Source organism: Triticum dicoccoides, chromosome 2A, assembly GCF_002162155.2.
Source record: "Triticum dicoccoides isolate Atlit2015 ecotype Zavitan chromosome 2A, WEW_v2.0, whole genome shotgun sequence".
NCBI classification, from domain to species: Eukaryota; Viridiplantae; Streptophyta; class Magnoliopsida; order Poales; family Poaceae; genus Triticum; species Triticum dicoccoides.
In genome coordinates this window covers 101300231-101313286 of record NC_041382.1, presented here as the reverse complement: position 1 = coordinate 101313286, position 13056 = coordinate 101300231, and the positions used below count along the sequence as shown (strand labels likewise).

The window sequence follows — 13056 nt, the reverse complement described above, 5'->3', positions numbered from 1 at the left end:
GGCGGGGAAGAGGAGCGGCGCCACGTGGCAGCGCCTGAGTGGCGGAGGCAGGCGGCGGCGGACGCGTCCGGCGCTGGGGCGGACGTGTCCGTCGGCGGCGGAGGATGTTTTTTTTTTTGAACTAGGGTTTCGGACGGGGAAGAAGAGATCCGAATGGAGGGGGTATAAATAGGCATAGAGGGAGCTAGGAGAGTCCAAATGAGGTGCGGTTTTCGCCCACACGATCGTGATCGAACGACCGAGACGATGGAGCAGAGTTTGGTGGGTTTTGGGCCAAATTTGGGGGGTGTTGGGCTGCAACACACATGAGGCCTTTTCGGTCCCTCGGTTAATCGTTGGAGTAGCAAACGAAGTCCAAATGATACGAAACTTGACAGGCGGTCTACCGGTAGTAAACCAAGGCCGCTTGGCAAGTCTCGAACCAATCCGGAAATGTTTAATCCCCACACACGAAAGAAAGCTAGAAATGGCCACCGGAGGAGAACGAAGCGCCGGAATGCTAAACGGACAACGGGGAAAATGCTCGAATGCATGAGATTAACATGTATGCAAATGCAATGCACGAGATGACATGGTATGAGATGCATGAAAACGAAAACAACACACGGAGACAAAGACCCGAACTCGAGAAATAAATATAACTTGACACCGGAAACGCCAAGAGTTGGATACAAATATGGAAAGTATATCTGGGGCGTTACACGGCGCCTGGCGTCCAAGTCCCTGTCGTCCTCCTTCCGCCGTCTCCACGAGCACCGGTGATAAGACCGATGAAGTGAAGGTGTGGTCTCCGACGAGGAAGAGTAGAACACGGGAGACAGACCGGCCCACATGGGACACCAGGCCCCGCCGCCTCCCGTGGCCTACTCATCCTCGGAGGAGTCGATGCCTTGCCCATTCCCGATGGACGTGAGGTCCACGAGGGAAATGCGGGCGCCGGCGCTGTAGCCCACCGGGTCGGCTGATGGTTCGTCGGCGGCGCGTAGGAGGCGCATCTGGCGTTGTTCTCCTCCGCGATCGCCTGCAGCTGCGCCTCCACGGCTGTCGCTTCCTGGCAATCGGTGGCTTGAGTGTGGATGGCATCATAGATGGCACGCTACTCCGCGACAAAATTTGGGTTCGCCGTGGCGGTGGCCTCCACGGCCTCCTCACTCGCGCGCTCGCCAGTCGATGCTGCTCCAGAAAGAACAGGTTGTACCGTTGTTCCTCTTGCGCCTGCTGGAATGCCGACAAAGGCACCTCCGCCATGGCAGCGTTGAAGTGCGTCTGCGCCTGCTCCATGGTGAAGCCGGCATGCACAAGAGGCCCATCCCCAACGTGGTGTCGTCCTCGTCGTCGGAGACCTCGGGCAAGCTATGCCAGACGGCGGCAAGGGCGGCCACCGCGTGCTTGATCACTGGCGATAGACTGTCCCATAGTGCTTTCCCGCTTGCGGTCATGGCAGATACAGTGTAACGGAGGATGTGGAGGGGCTTGTGTTGTGCTGTGGAGTTAGCCGGGTGTGGCCGCCTTTATATAGCAGATTCTGGTGAGGCGAAGCATACGAGTACGTCAATGCGCGGTGCCGGAGTGGGTTTCTCAGTCGGCGAACCTACTTAATGGTGGCATATGGACAGACATAATCATTGAACGGGCGTGGTAGATATCTGTCCCGTCCCGTCCAGTTACGTGTCTTCGGCATTGAACAGGCACGAACACCGTAGACGCGTCGCGAGCGGCGCCCCAGGCCGGCGCCGCTTCAATGACGGAGGCAGTGAGGGGTCGCGTCCACCCAGAGCCGTCTTCAATGTTGAGTGGCGCACTCTACAGCGGTATGAATGCGGGCAGCTGGCGCCGGACAGAAACGCGTGCGGGCAAGGGAGAAGGGGTTTTGGCGGGTCAGGGCGGTCAGAAGCGGGCATGGGATCGGTCCGGACTCCCGCAAACCTCCGGCACCGTTTGTCTCTAGTTTGTGGGAGAAACCGCGTCCGGACCGCCCTGCTGACCGATACAAGACCGCGTTGGATGGGTTTCACAGTCCAGACAAAGTGATCCGAACGGTTGTGGGAGATTTGCGGGTCCGTCTTGAAGATGCCCTTAGGCTCTGTTTGTTTGGGCTTTTTCTTCTGCTTTTGCAGCTTTTCCACTTTGGTAAAAAAAGCCACAAAAACTCCTAAATAGGTGCTTTTGGAGCTTTTATGGCTTTTGAAGCTAAATATTGTTATATTGATTCATCAAAAGCCATAAAAGCTTCAAAAGCATCTAGTTAAGAGTTTTTATGTTTTTTTGACCAAATTAAAGAAGTTATAAAAGTAGAAGCAAAAGCTCAAACAAACATGGCCGTAGAAAGACCTGGGTGATGCGGAGGTCGAGCGCTCTGATCGACGTGCATTTTCTCTTGGGATATTGTATTTTGATCTTCACTTTCTTTTGTTGCATACATGCATCAAGCTCGGGAACGATCGGCCGTGATTGCTCTCCCACAAAAGAGATACGATGGCCAGCAGAAAAGACAAGTATAAACAGAGGACGAAGCAGGGTAAGATTGTTGGCTGGCCGGATGGTGCTTGCTTAACTCGATCAACAATGCAGAATGAAATAGTAGTTCGAATTATATATATGCTCTCGCGAACGCAATCAAGAACCGGTGGTGTGGAGATTAATTTACGAACCAAAATATCAACTCGTGCTATTAATCTCCCTATAATCCGTTTGTTTCTTTGTCGTATGGTTAGAAGCGTAGAGGTCCCGTTGCCCAGTTGCACCTTGTTTTCTTTATTATAAACTCAATTAAACTACTGCTCTTAATATGTTTCTCTAGTATACGGAGGAGAGTATTGGTTAACCACTGAACCCAATAACTATTAAATTTTTAATAGTATTAAAAAATAAACATATTCGTAGAGGTCTCGTAGCTCAATGGTTAGAGTATCGGTCTTATATGCCGCAGGTTGAGGGTTCAACCCCCTCCGAGACCAATCTTTTTTAAAATATTTTTATGCACGTAAGCTTCTAATACATATTTTAGTATTTAGGAATTAAATAGACATAATTGTCATGGTCTTGTAGCTCAATTGGTTAGAGCGTCGGTCTTATCAACCATAGATTGAGGGTTCAACCCCCTCCGAGACCAAAAGTGTTCTTTTTTCTATTATATGCACGTACTTCTAATACATATTTTAGTATTTAAGAATTAAATAGACATAATTGTCAAGGTCTTGTAGCTCAATTGGTTAAAGCGTCGGTCTTATCAACCACAGGTTGAGGGTTCAACCCCCTCCTAGACCAAAAATGTTCTTTTTTCTATTATATGCACGTACTTCTAATACATATTTTAGTATTTAAGAATTAAATAGACATAATTGTCAAGGTCTTGTAGCTCAATTGGTTAGAGTGTCGGTCTTATCAACCACAGGTTGAGGGTTCAACCCCCTCCGAGACCAAAAATGTTCTTTTTTCTATTATATGCACATACTTCTAATACATATTTTAGTATTTAAGAATTAAATAGACATAATTGTCAAGGTCTTGTAGCTCAATTGGTTAGAGCGTCAGTCTTATCAACCACAGGTTGAGGGTTCAACCCCCTCTGAGACCAAAAATGTTCTTTTTTCTATTATATGCACGTAAGAAACATTCGCGGTAAAAAATTTGTTACAGGGTTATTATTTTTTCGTCTCAAATTTTTTTGGCAACATTGATGTTGTTGCAGAACGACTCTGCACTACAGATGATGTTGCATATTTGTTTTCGTCTTAACTTTTTTATAACATGGGTGTTGTTGCGGAGCAACTTCTGCAACACAAATGATGTTGCGGAATATTTTCTCCGTCTTAAATTTTTTGAAACATGTGTGTTGTTGCGAAAGAATTTCTGCAACACAAGTAATGTTGCAAAAAATTTGTTAAGGTGGCAGAGGCATGCGTCACGCGCGGACTGAGTCATGTGGTGCCACGAGTAAGGTGTTTTGCATTAAGATTTGCGTTGTGCACGGTCCCATGAAACTTGGATCTATCGGCTGCATGAGTGGCGGAACGCTACGCGTGATCGGCCAGCTAATCATTTCCCTATATTCATATGCTCGTAAGCTTCACTGAAGCCAAAACCAGAAGCTGGTAATTCTCAGACTTTTCATTCTCTCAGACTGCTGCTGCTGCTGCATGGCAGCGTCTCAAATGGTGTACTACCGATGAAGTAGCGACTTCACGTTGAAATCATTTCATCAAATCCAAATTGTAGGGCCCATAGTGCTTATGCTCATGAAACAAAGACTGCACATGTTGCAAAAATATCGTGCCATTTTGCTTCATGCCTACAAACACCGCACTTATGGCCAATCACTCATCACCCAACAATGCATCCTCCCTCACCGAGTACCCACCATCGTGCTTGCTTCATGTTAAACAACAAGAATGTAAAAAAAAATTCTCAATGCATTTGGCCAAACACTTGTTGGGCTTGGTGTCTGCCATGGACGACACCGACAGTGGGACAGGATCCGAACAACGTGGAAGTGTAAAGTTCTTGGGTGGAGCACTCCGGCAAGGCCTAACCGGCAGCCGAAGTGGTATAGCGATGGCGGTGATTTTGGTGGGTGCGAATACAGAGCAAAGGGGAGGGAGCGAGTGGGGTAAAACGGACCTCACCGCCCGCGCGCATCACCGGATCGAGCCCTATCTCATCTACCCGGAGTCTCAACTCCGGCTCCAATCTCATCTACCCGGAATCTCATCCTATATACCTAAGAGGATCATTCCCATTAACTTATTTATGAATGGGATAAAGCCCACCTCAACATACAAGCATGACACCTCATCATACAATTATGAATGGGATAAAGCCCACCTCAACATACAATCATGTATGGGAAAAGACCCACCACAACATTCTACCATGCATGTGAAAATATTTTTCAGTCAATTATTCCACTTCTATTCAAGAAATATTGTGAGACTATAACACAAGACATGTTTATCTGATGCGTATCTATCAGAAGATGACTGTTCAGGTAGAAACAAATTCCCGATAGTACACACACAGAAAGCTTAAACATTTACACCATACTCTCACCTGAGCATAGCCATTGATCCAGTCAAATCTAGCCAGTAATATCACTGCACGGCAAAATCAACTAATTAGTCAACAACAAAAATGTTCCGCAAGAGAATGCCACATGTCACCTCTTCTCTAAAACCACAACTCCCGAAACTTTTCTATGGTAACAAATAATGCACATGTTTCGAGTTACTAGGATTAACCATATTTTTATTATATATTTTTCAGCACAATCAACTGAAAGAGGATATTAAATGTTGACTAGTTTCCTTAGTTCAGCATCTACACTTCATTTGGCCACTCCAGGCTCCCCATCAACCTTACCACACATTTCTCCAGCATTCGCTCCTTTCGATGGGATTCCTCCTCTTTTTTGAAAAGTTAGCACCTTTCCTTACGTGCTCACATTTCAGCAAAATGGTTACGTTTATGTTTCAAGAAACAATGTCAAACTATGAGAGGATATTACCTTACATAGTCTTGAGTCTTGACACTATGTAACCCTCTTTAAATTTCAGTTTGAAACACACAAGGGTTTTGCATATGCAACAAGCCCAGAATTACTTGCAAGAATGACCATCTTGAAAAAGTAATCTTAATGAGAGATTCACTCCATGTCTACTGTCTAAAAGAGGAACATGTCAGCAAACACAGGTTTTTTCAGTGCTTTTTTTTTTATCTCACTAGGTGTTGGCTGACGCTGCACCACAGGAGGTGAATGCTGCCAAAACGCACCAATAGGCAGCTCCAAAGTAAGAGTTGCAGCCACTGGTGTTGGTAGCTGGCATAGCAGGTGTGTGCGCCATAGGCAAATGAGTTAGGGGCAGAAAATTGTTGTTAATACCCATGGTAGCTGGCTCCACTGCAATTGTTGAAGCATGGCTGGGGTGCCTGAAATCTTAACAACTTATAGTAGTAAGATGATGAAAAAACAGACACCTAGGCAACACGTCAAAAGTAGCACATCACAGCAGAAATAGATAATTTCATCTTTGTTGCTTATTATATTCCAATGAACTCAAATAATGAATTTACTATAATAATGCAGTTGCTTTTAGACTTACTGATTACATATTTTTAAACTTGGTGCCCATAGTTTGTTTCCCTCTTTTACTTTCAAAACAAATAATTAAAAAATGCACGGAACATGTCAAGTTGGGTCCATCGGCATGACAGCACATGTGAGAGAATTACTCCCTCCGGTCATTTCTAGTCTGCAAATAAGTTCAGCTGAAAGTCAAAGTATCTCTAATTTGACCAAACTTATAGAAAAAAGTATCAACATTCATAGAATGAAATCAATATCATTAGATTCATTATGGAATGTAGTTTCATATAATAATATATTTGGTATTGTATATGTTGATATTTTTTAATATAAATTTCGTCAATCTTTGCAAAGTTTGACTTGATACAAATCTAATACACGGAGTAAAAAGGACCGGAGGGAGTACTACTTAGAATATGTATCTTGCGAGTAATTTTTAACAAGTGAAGATGGTCTGTTCCAGAGCTACATGTCAATAGAGGAGATATCAGAATATCATAAGCTTCACCAATGTCTTTACCTCATGAGGTCCAAACTCACTGCTAGAAGTCAACTGCTGTTTTGATGGTGGTGGCTGCGCCACAGAGGTTGGTAGTTGTGACGACCCAGCTGTACAGGGGGCAAAGATGCATACCCAAGGACACATGGTCCGTCTGGCTTGTTGAAGTATTTCCTCGGTGACTGGAATGGTACATTCTAGTTAATCTTGCTGTATGATGATGAGAAAATAGATAAATGTGAAACAGGGTATATGGAATACAGCATACCAGATTGTTTTGATGGGGCCACACTGAATGTCCAGGGGGGTAGCACGGCGCATCCCACTTGTTGAAGCACTGCTGTTGTGGCTGGAAATGGTGCATTCTAATTAACCTTGCTGAACGATGATGGGAAAATTGATTGGAAACAGGGCATATGGGATTGCCAACTATCGATGCATGGCAAAGCGAACAACAGCACAAGGATGAAATTCGCAAAAGCAAGTTCACACGGATCTCGGCCAAATATACCTTCTGCTCTCTCTTCTGTTTCCACCCCCGCTCTAGCTCCTGCTCTATCTCCTGCTCTAGCTCCAGCACCTTATCGTCAAGCTGCTGCTCGCATCACGAACGAAGAGAGAGAGAGAGACTAGATGAGCCACCGATAATAAACAGAACGTAAATTGGACTGCCCTCATGGAAACCTCCACAGATTGTTTTCAATAGGATGGACCTGGGAAATATGATCATTCTGCATAAAAGTCCCAGCAGCATTTCGTGCATGCTTGTTTTTCCGAGCCCATTCCAATGACCTGAGGAACAGAAAGTCAATTGGAAAAAATAACCCAATATGGTAATATCAGGTAAAACTAATAGGTGAATAGATATCAAATTATAGAACGAATTGATCTAAATCGGATCATAGGTGCCCAGGCATTAGCAGAAGAAAGGTTAGAGAATAAGAAACTTGCCTTTGGATTTTGCTCCTTGGTTCGCAGGAATTGAGCTCACCCGCACGGAACTATGCACAGAAGAGATGGCAAGTTACTTGGAGTTGGCAGAAATTCTTTCGTTGAAATAAAAAGTGATACAAAATACTTACTGAGGTGTTGCTTGGATAATTTGAAGAGCTGCTAGCATCCCCTGTGATCTTGCGACACGCTGAGACTTCTATGCCTACAGAAACCGCTAAAATCATAAGCAACACCATACTCACAATCCCGGGGTTTTAGGGAACTGGCAAATACGCAGAAGATGCACAAAGCAATATGCAGGTATCAGGCAGCCATCAAGTGGGTCCAAATAGCACCCAGGTTAATTCGCCAACGCAGTCACAAGAAGAACATACTCCCTCCGGTCTTTATTACTCCTTATATAAGATTTGTCTGAAGTCAAACTTCGTAAAGTTTGACCATATTTATATGAAAAAATAGCAACATCTACAATACTAAAGTTATACAATATGAAAATTGAATTCATGATGCATCTAATGATATTGATTTCGTATTTCTTTCAAAAAAATATATTGATTTCGTATTGTGAATGTTGATATTTTTTTTCTATGAAGTTGGTCAAATTTTACGAAGTTTGACTTCAGACAAATCTTATATGCGGAGTAAAAAAGACCGGAGACAGTAATAACTAAGTGGACAAGGATTGTAAGCATTGCATAGGCATGCCAAACAATAAGAGCGAGCAGGTAACAGTTACCTGGAGACAATTACCAGGGACAATGTACAGACACGGAAAGGATGTTCAGGGTCATGACGGAAGCTATAATAAAAATCATCCGGAAGACAATACTTGCCAATTGCTTTCACTGCCTTGTTTCCTAAGTCAACAGCGACCGCCCATCCATCCTTATTACTGGGTTCCACCATTGATTTGAGATAAAGAATATCGTCACCATCCGGGCTCAGGATGGGGAAAGCTGAGTAGAGGTCCCTGAATGTCAACTTTTCGCCCTTTAACCCGGGCAACAAAGATGAATGTGCTGATCCGTCGACAACCAAGATGTCAGCGACATTGGCAGCACATGTCTGGCGCCAACAGTTGGACGAAACTGTCCGAGTCCATGTCACAGCCCTCCAGGCACCCCCAATGGACAGCTGCTTGCAATGCCAATCCACGGCCTTGCGCTCGAGCGACATGATCAAGTCTGAATCGTAGATAACATCACCCTTGTCGCTCTGGCTTTCAGGAGCAAGATTCTCCATCTCAATAAACTTGAGCACGCCATCAACCCATGCGAGATCCCGAAACCACCAGAGATTTGGGTGAGATTCGTCCTCTGGTTTTTTGCTTCTCTTTGCGGTGGGAGGGGGAATGTGACCTTTTAGTTTGTATCTGTTCCCAGGCAACGGCTCCGGCAACGGGATGAAAGTGAAACGCACATGATCTTGACGCAGGTCGCACATCAGCAGGCCGTGTGACAAATCAACCCACCCTAGTAAGCCTTCTTCTCCAAGCGTGATCACCTTGTCGGGTATAATCCTGTCGACCCCAGGACATGGATTGGGCAGTGTCCTGGTGCTCCATGACGTTCTCTCGGACGAGTAGATCCGAAGGTGATAGTCATCCGACAACGGGTCGAGGCAGAGAGCGGCCACGAGATAGTGGCCGCCGAGCTGCTGCAGGACGCCGAACTCCCTGACCCCGCGCAGATCATGGAGGTCGCCATCATGATACTCGTAGGGAGAAGGAATCCACTCGAGCGACGGCGACTCGCCGGCCTTGTACAGGAAATATTCGGATGTGTATCGGCGGTCGAAGACGGCGCGGAAGAGGACGAATCGGCCCTCCGCGCCGACGCCGACCACGCGTGGCAAATCTTTGAAATTGCAGTACGGCCCGGCTTGCAGATGAGGGGGTCGGCAGCAGTAGATGGAGAAGATGGACAGCTGCGGCGGGTCGGCCATCCAGAAGGAGACCGCCATGGTGAAGCCATCCATGGATACGGCTGTGGCCGTGGTCTCGTTCCTGCTGTCGGTGAGGCGCGGTTTCCGGGCGAGGAGAATTGAGTCCAGCCGACGCCGGCGGGGTGCGTCGGCGGCGTCGCCCATCACGACGGGGTTCCGATTTTGGTGGGGATCTGGTGGCGTCGCCGGACAGGAAGGATTTGGAGATTAGGGTTATCTCTGTCTTCTCACGACCCCGAGACCTCTGTTTTTCAGTTCAAAGCAACACAAAGAAAAAAGAAAGATCATAAAAAAGAAGAAACCGAAAAACAATAATACTCCCTCCGTTCGTTTTTATAAGGCGTTTCAGACAGCTGGGTTTGAACTGTTTAGTGCACTGTCTGAATTTGCTAAAACGTCTTATATAAGTGAACAGAGGGAGTATTAATAATAATAATAATAATAATACCAGTGAAGAAAACATTCAAAAACCTTCTAGAATTATTATTTTTTAGATTTAGAATCCTTCTGGATGGTTCTCAATACCAGATCCATGTCCTGTTTTTTTTTCAAAATGGAGGCAAAGATTTGCCTCACCGATTAATTAAGAAGAAGATAATTGCCCAGTTAATTTTTAGAAAACCGGGCGAAAATCCATACAAACAACTCAAAGTCGTACTACTCACACAACATAAAACATCGTGACCGCACATGTGTCCTTCCCAATGCACCACAACCGAAACCCTCGACACTTGTACAACACAATGGAGCTTCACACAAGAACACCGACCACGATAAAAATGGAGCACCCTCCATCATGAAATCGCGGGCGTCTTCCGGATGACACCACCCTTCTTGCTTTTGTTTCTCTTTGCTTTCTCCCTATTGGGTTTCTTCTAGAGGAGGCAGCCACTTGTGTTGCCGGCTCCAGGCTGACCAGCCACCCATTCGTCAAGAAAATCATGGAACCCATTGTACTTCTTGATGTAGTTATCATCAACCAAGGGGCTCCTACTAGGGGCAGACACCAACAGACCGGCCGCATCGACATCGTCGACCCGAGGAACCCACGACACAACACCCTCCACCACAGGAACCATCGACACAATGGACTTCGGCGCCTCCAATTGCTCACAAGACCAAGGATAAACATGCCCCTCACACAAGGTCGTCGACGAGCCCACCTCCAACCGCTCCAAGGACAGAGGCGAAGCAGGGATCGAACATATATCCCGAAGCTCGAGCATGAGGTAAGCACGACGATGGACTCACCCACAACGGCAGGCATAACGGACGAAGCGGACATCAACGATGAAGTTTCCCGAACACGAGAGAAGAAACAACCATATGGCTCTGCCCCTTCGTCCTCAGTGGAGCCAACAGGAGAGAGTGGTGTCTGCGTGGCCAGAACCTTAGCCGACACAAAGGAGAGCATGCTCAAAGCAGCCTCCGCCCGCTCCAGGAAGCTCTCAATTCGTGTCTTCCAACCTTGAAGCAACTCGGTCTGATCAGCCAGAGCGGTTTGAAGCACCAATGGATGGGGATGCCGGGCTAGCGGAAGCAAAAAAACCACAGACGTCCAAGATCCATGGCGAAGCATAATTGAAGGGAGTGTGGATTTTAATTGGGCCTCTCCTCGAGCAGGAGGTTGACAATGTTGGGTGCTAATGCGAGAGACAAGCGGGATGACACGACATGCCAGCGAGCTGAGAGGACACCATGGGTTGCAACAGTCACAAGCACAATGATCGTTCTCCAAGCAACGAGAGCATCAGAAGGGATCTCTGCAAACCACCACACAAATAGGCCAAACCAGCTACTCGTTCGCCTATGCGTTTCGGCACCTAATTGACGCAAAGCGTGTTAAATAGGATTCTCCAAAAAAAGAACAACACAAAAAATCATGTTTTTAGGGGTAAAGCAATGCTTTATTCATCGAAAACAATAGTTTATGGGATAACATTCGGGCCATGGATTTGAATAAGCCACAAATGACGATCATGACCTGAAGAAAGAGAAAAACCTCCCTAACTCATGAGCATACTCATTAACTAAACGACCTTAAAAAATTACATGCAAAGCTAGCTACTCTGGATTTGATTTCTTTAATGATCTCATCATGCTAGCCTTGGTTGCCATTCACCAGATCACTCACCACCTCTCTAGCATCTGAGGCTAGAGGCGTCTTCCCTAACCACGTGTCTTCTCAAAATCTCATTGTTGTGCCGTTATCAACACCAAATTTCACTCTACGGAAAAAGGTGTCCTTTACCCTCATTAGCCCCTTTCAGAAGGGCTTACGGTAACCTGGGCTAACATCTTAGATTATAAGTATTTGTTGTGTAGAATTTGTGTCCACATACGTTCAATCTCCACTGACAACCTAAATAACTATTTGCTCAGCAAGCATTTATAGGCATTTTTGTGAAAGAAAGCCTCAAGGCATCGTAGTGCAACCATTTGATAGAGAACATCTACTTCTTGTTCTTAAAGCAAAGTACCACAAGAGTTCATTTACATTATTAAAGAAAATATCAAACTAATTGTAACACCCTCGATGCGACTATAGCTCCCACGTGTCGAGGCACGACTTAGAGACATAATCGCATTGAAGGCATATGTCGCAAGTTAGGCAATCTTCACAACATCCCATGTAATATAATAATGAAAGGGGAGATAACATAGTTGGCTTACACTCGCCACGTCAATCAAGTACATAAATAACATTACATCATCCAAACACTCATGGCCCGACTACGGCGCCAAAATAAAAGAGAACCCAACATGCGACACGGTCCCGTTCACCCCCCAACTGGGCACCACTACTGATCATCGGGAAAGGAAACATAGTAACGATGAGAGTCTTCGTCGAACTCCCACTTGAGCTCATACGTGTCTCCTGGAGCGGAATCATCAGGCCCTGCATCTGGTGTAATAGTAATCTATGAGCCACAGGGACTCAGCAATCTCGCACCCTCGCGATCAAGACTATTTAAGCTTGTAGGTAAGGCAAGGTAAATATGTGGAGCTGCAGCAAGCGACTAGCAAATATGGTGGCTAACTTATTCGCAAAAGAGAGCGAGAAGAGGAGGCAAAGCGCGAGCGAGAAACTAGAGAGCAACCTGCGCAAACATTACTCCAACACCGTGTCCACTTCCTGGACTCCGCCGAGAAGAGGCCATCACGGTAACACACTCAGTTGATTCATTTTAATTAAGTTAAGGTTCAAGTTATCTACAACCGGACATTAACAAATTCCCATCTGCCCATAACCGCGGGCATGGCTTTCGAAAGTTCAATCCCTGCAGGGGAGTCCCAACTTAGCCCATGACAAGCTCTCATGATCAACGAAGGAATAGACCTCCTCCCAAGACGTTCCGATCAGACTCGGTATCTCGGTTACTCAAGACACTTCGACAGGTTAAAACAAGATCAGCAACACCGCCCGAATGTGCCGACAAATCCCGATAGGAGCTGCACATATCTTGTTCTCAGGGCACACTCAGATAGGTCAAGCTACGAGTAAAATCAACCCTCAAGTTTCCCCGAGGTGGCCCCGCAGGCTGCCCGGTTCGGACCAACACTCAGAGGGAGCACT

The 13056-nt window shown here is 46.0% G+C and overlaps 1 protein-coding gene and 2 non-coding genes across 11 annotated transcripts; 2 read left to right on the top strand and 1 right to left on the bottom strand.

Annotated features, from left to right (window-relative positions):
* Positions 1–2884: 2884 nt before the first annotated feature.
* On the top strand, positions 2885–2957 carry TRNAI-UAU. Its single transcript has one exon. It is a non-coding gene; the product is annotated as a tRNA-Ile (tRNA).
* An 81-nt stretch (positions 2958–3038) lies between these two features.
* TRNAI-UAU lies at positions 3039–3112 on the top strand. Its single transcript has one exon. It is a non-coding gene; the product is annotated as a tRNA-Ile (tRNA).
* A 1767-nt stretch (positions 3113–4879) lies between these two features.
* On the bottom strand, positions 4880–9746 carry LOC119353620. Of its 9 annotated transcripts, none has more exons than XM_037620242.1 (8): positions 8272–9746; positions 7664–7737; positions 7533–7582; positions 7295–7373; positions 7093–7176; positions 6850–6930; positions 6603–6763; positions 4880–6248 (listed from the first exon to the last, which is right to left on the bottom strand). In XM_037620242.1, the coding sequence occupies exons 1-2, from the start codon at positions 9621–9623 to the stop codon at positions 7695–7697; spliced, it is 1395 nt and encodes a 464-aa protein (XP_037476139.1). In that variant the 5' UTR covers positions 9624–9746; the 3' UTR covers positions 4880–6248; positions 6603–6763; positions 6850–6930; positions 7093–7176; positions 7295–7373; positions 7533–7582; positions 7664–7694. The 9 variants fall into 9 exon arrangements, with proteins under 9 accessions (XP_037476139.1, XP_037476140.1, XP_037476143.1 ...); XM_037620243.1 differs by having other exon boundaries at positions 4880–5932; XM_037620246.1 differs by having other exon boundaries at positions 4880–5925.
* Positions 9747–13056: the final 3310 nt, after the last annotated feature.

Excerpts from the sequence above, each read along its gene's own strand:
- LOC119353620 (XM_037620247.1), bottom strand. The coding sequence starts at position 9,623 with ATGGGCGACGCCGCCGACGCACCCCGCCGGCGTCGGCTGGACTCAATT. Across the intron at positions 7,738-8,271 it reads TCCCTGGTAATTGTCTCCAG|GCATAGAAGTCTCAGCGTGT; the intron begins GTAACTGTTACC and ends CGGTTTCTGTAG.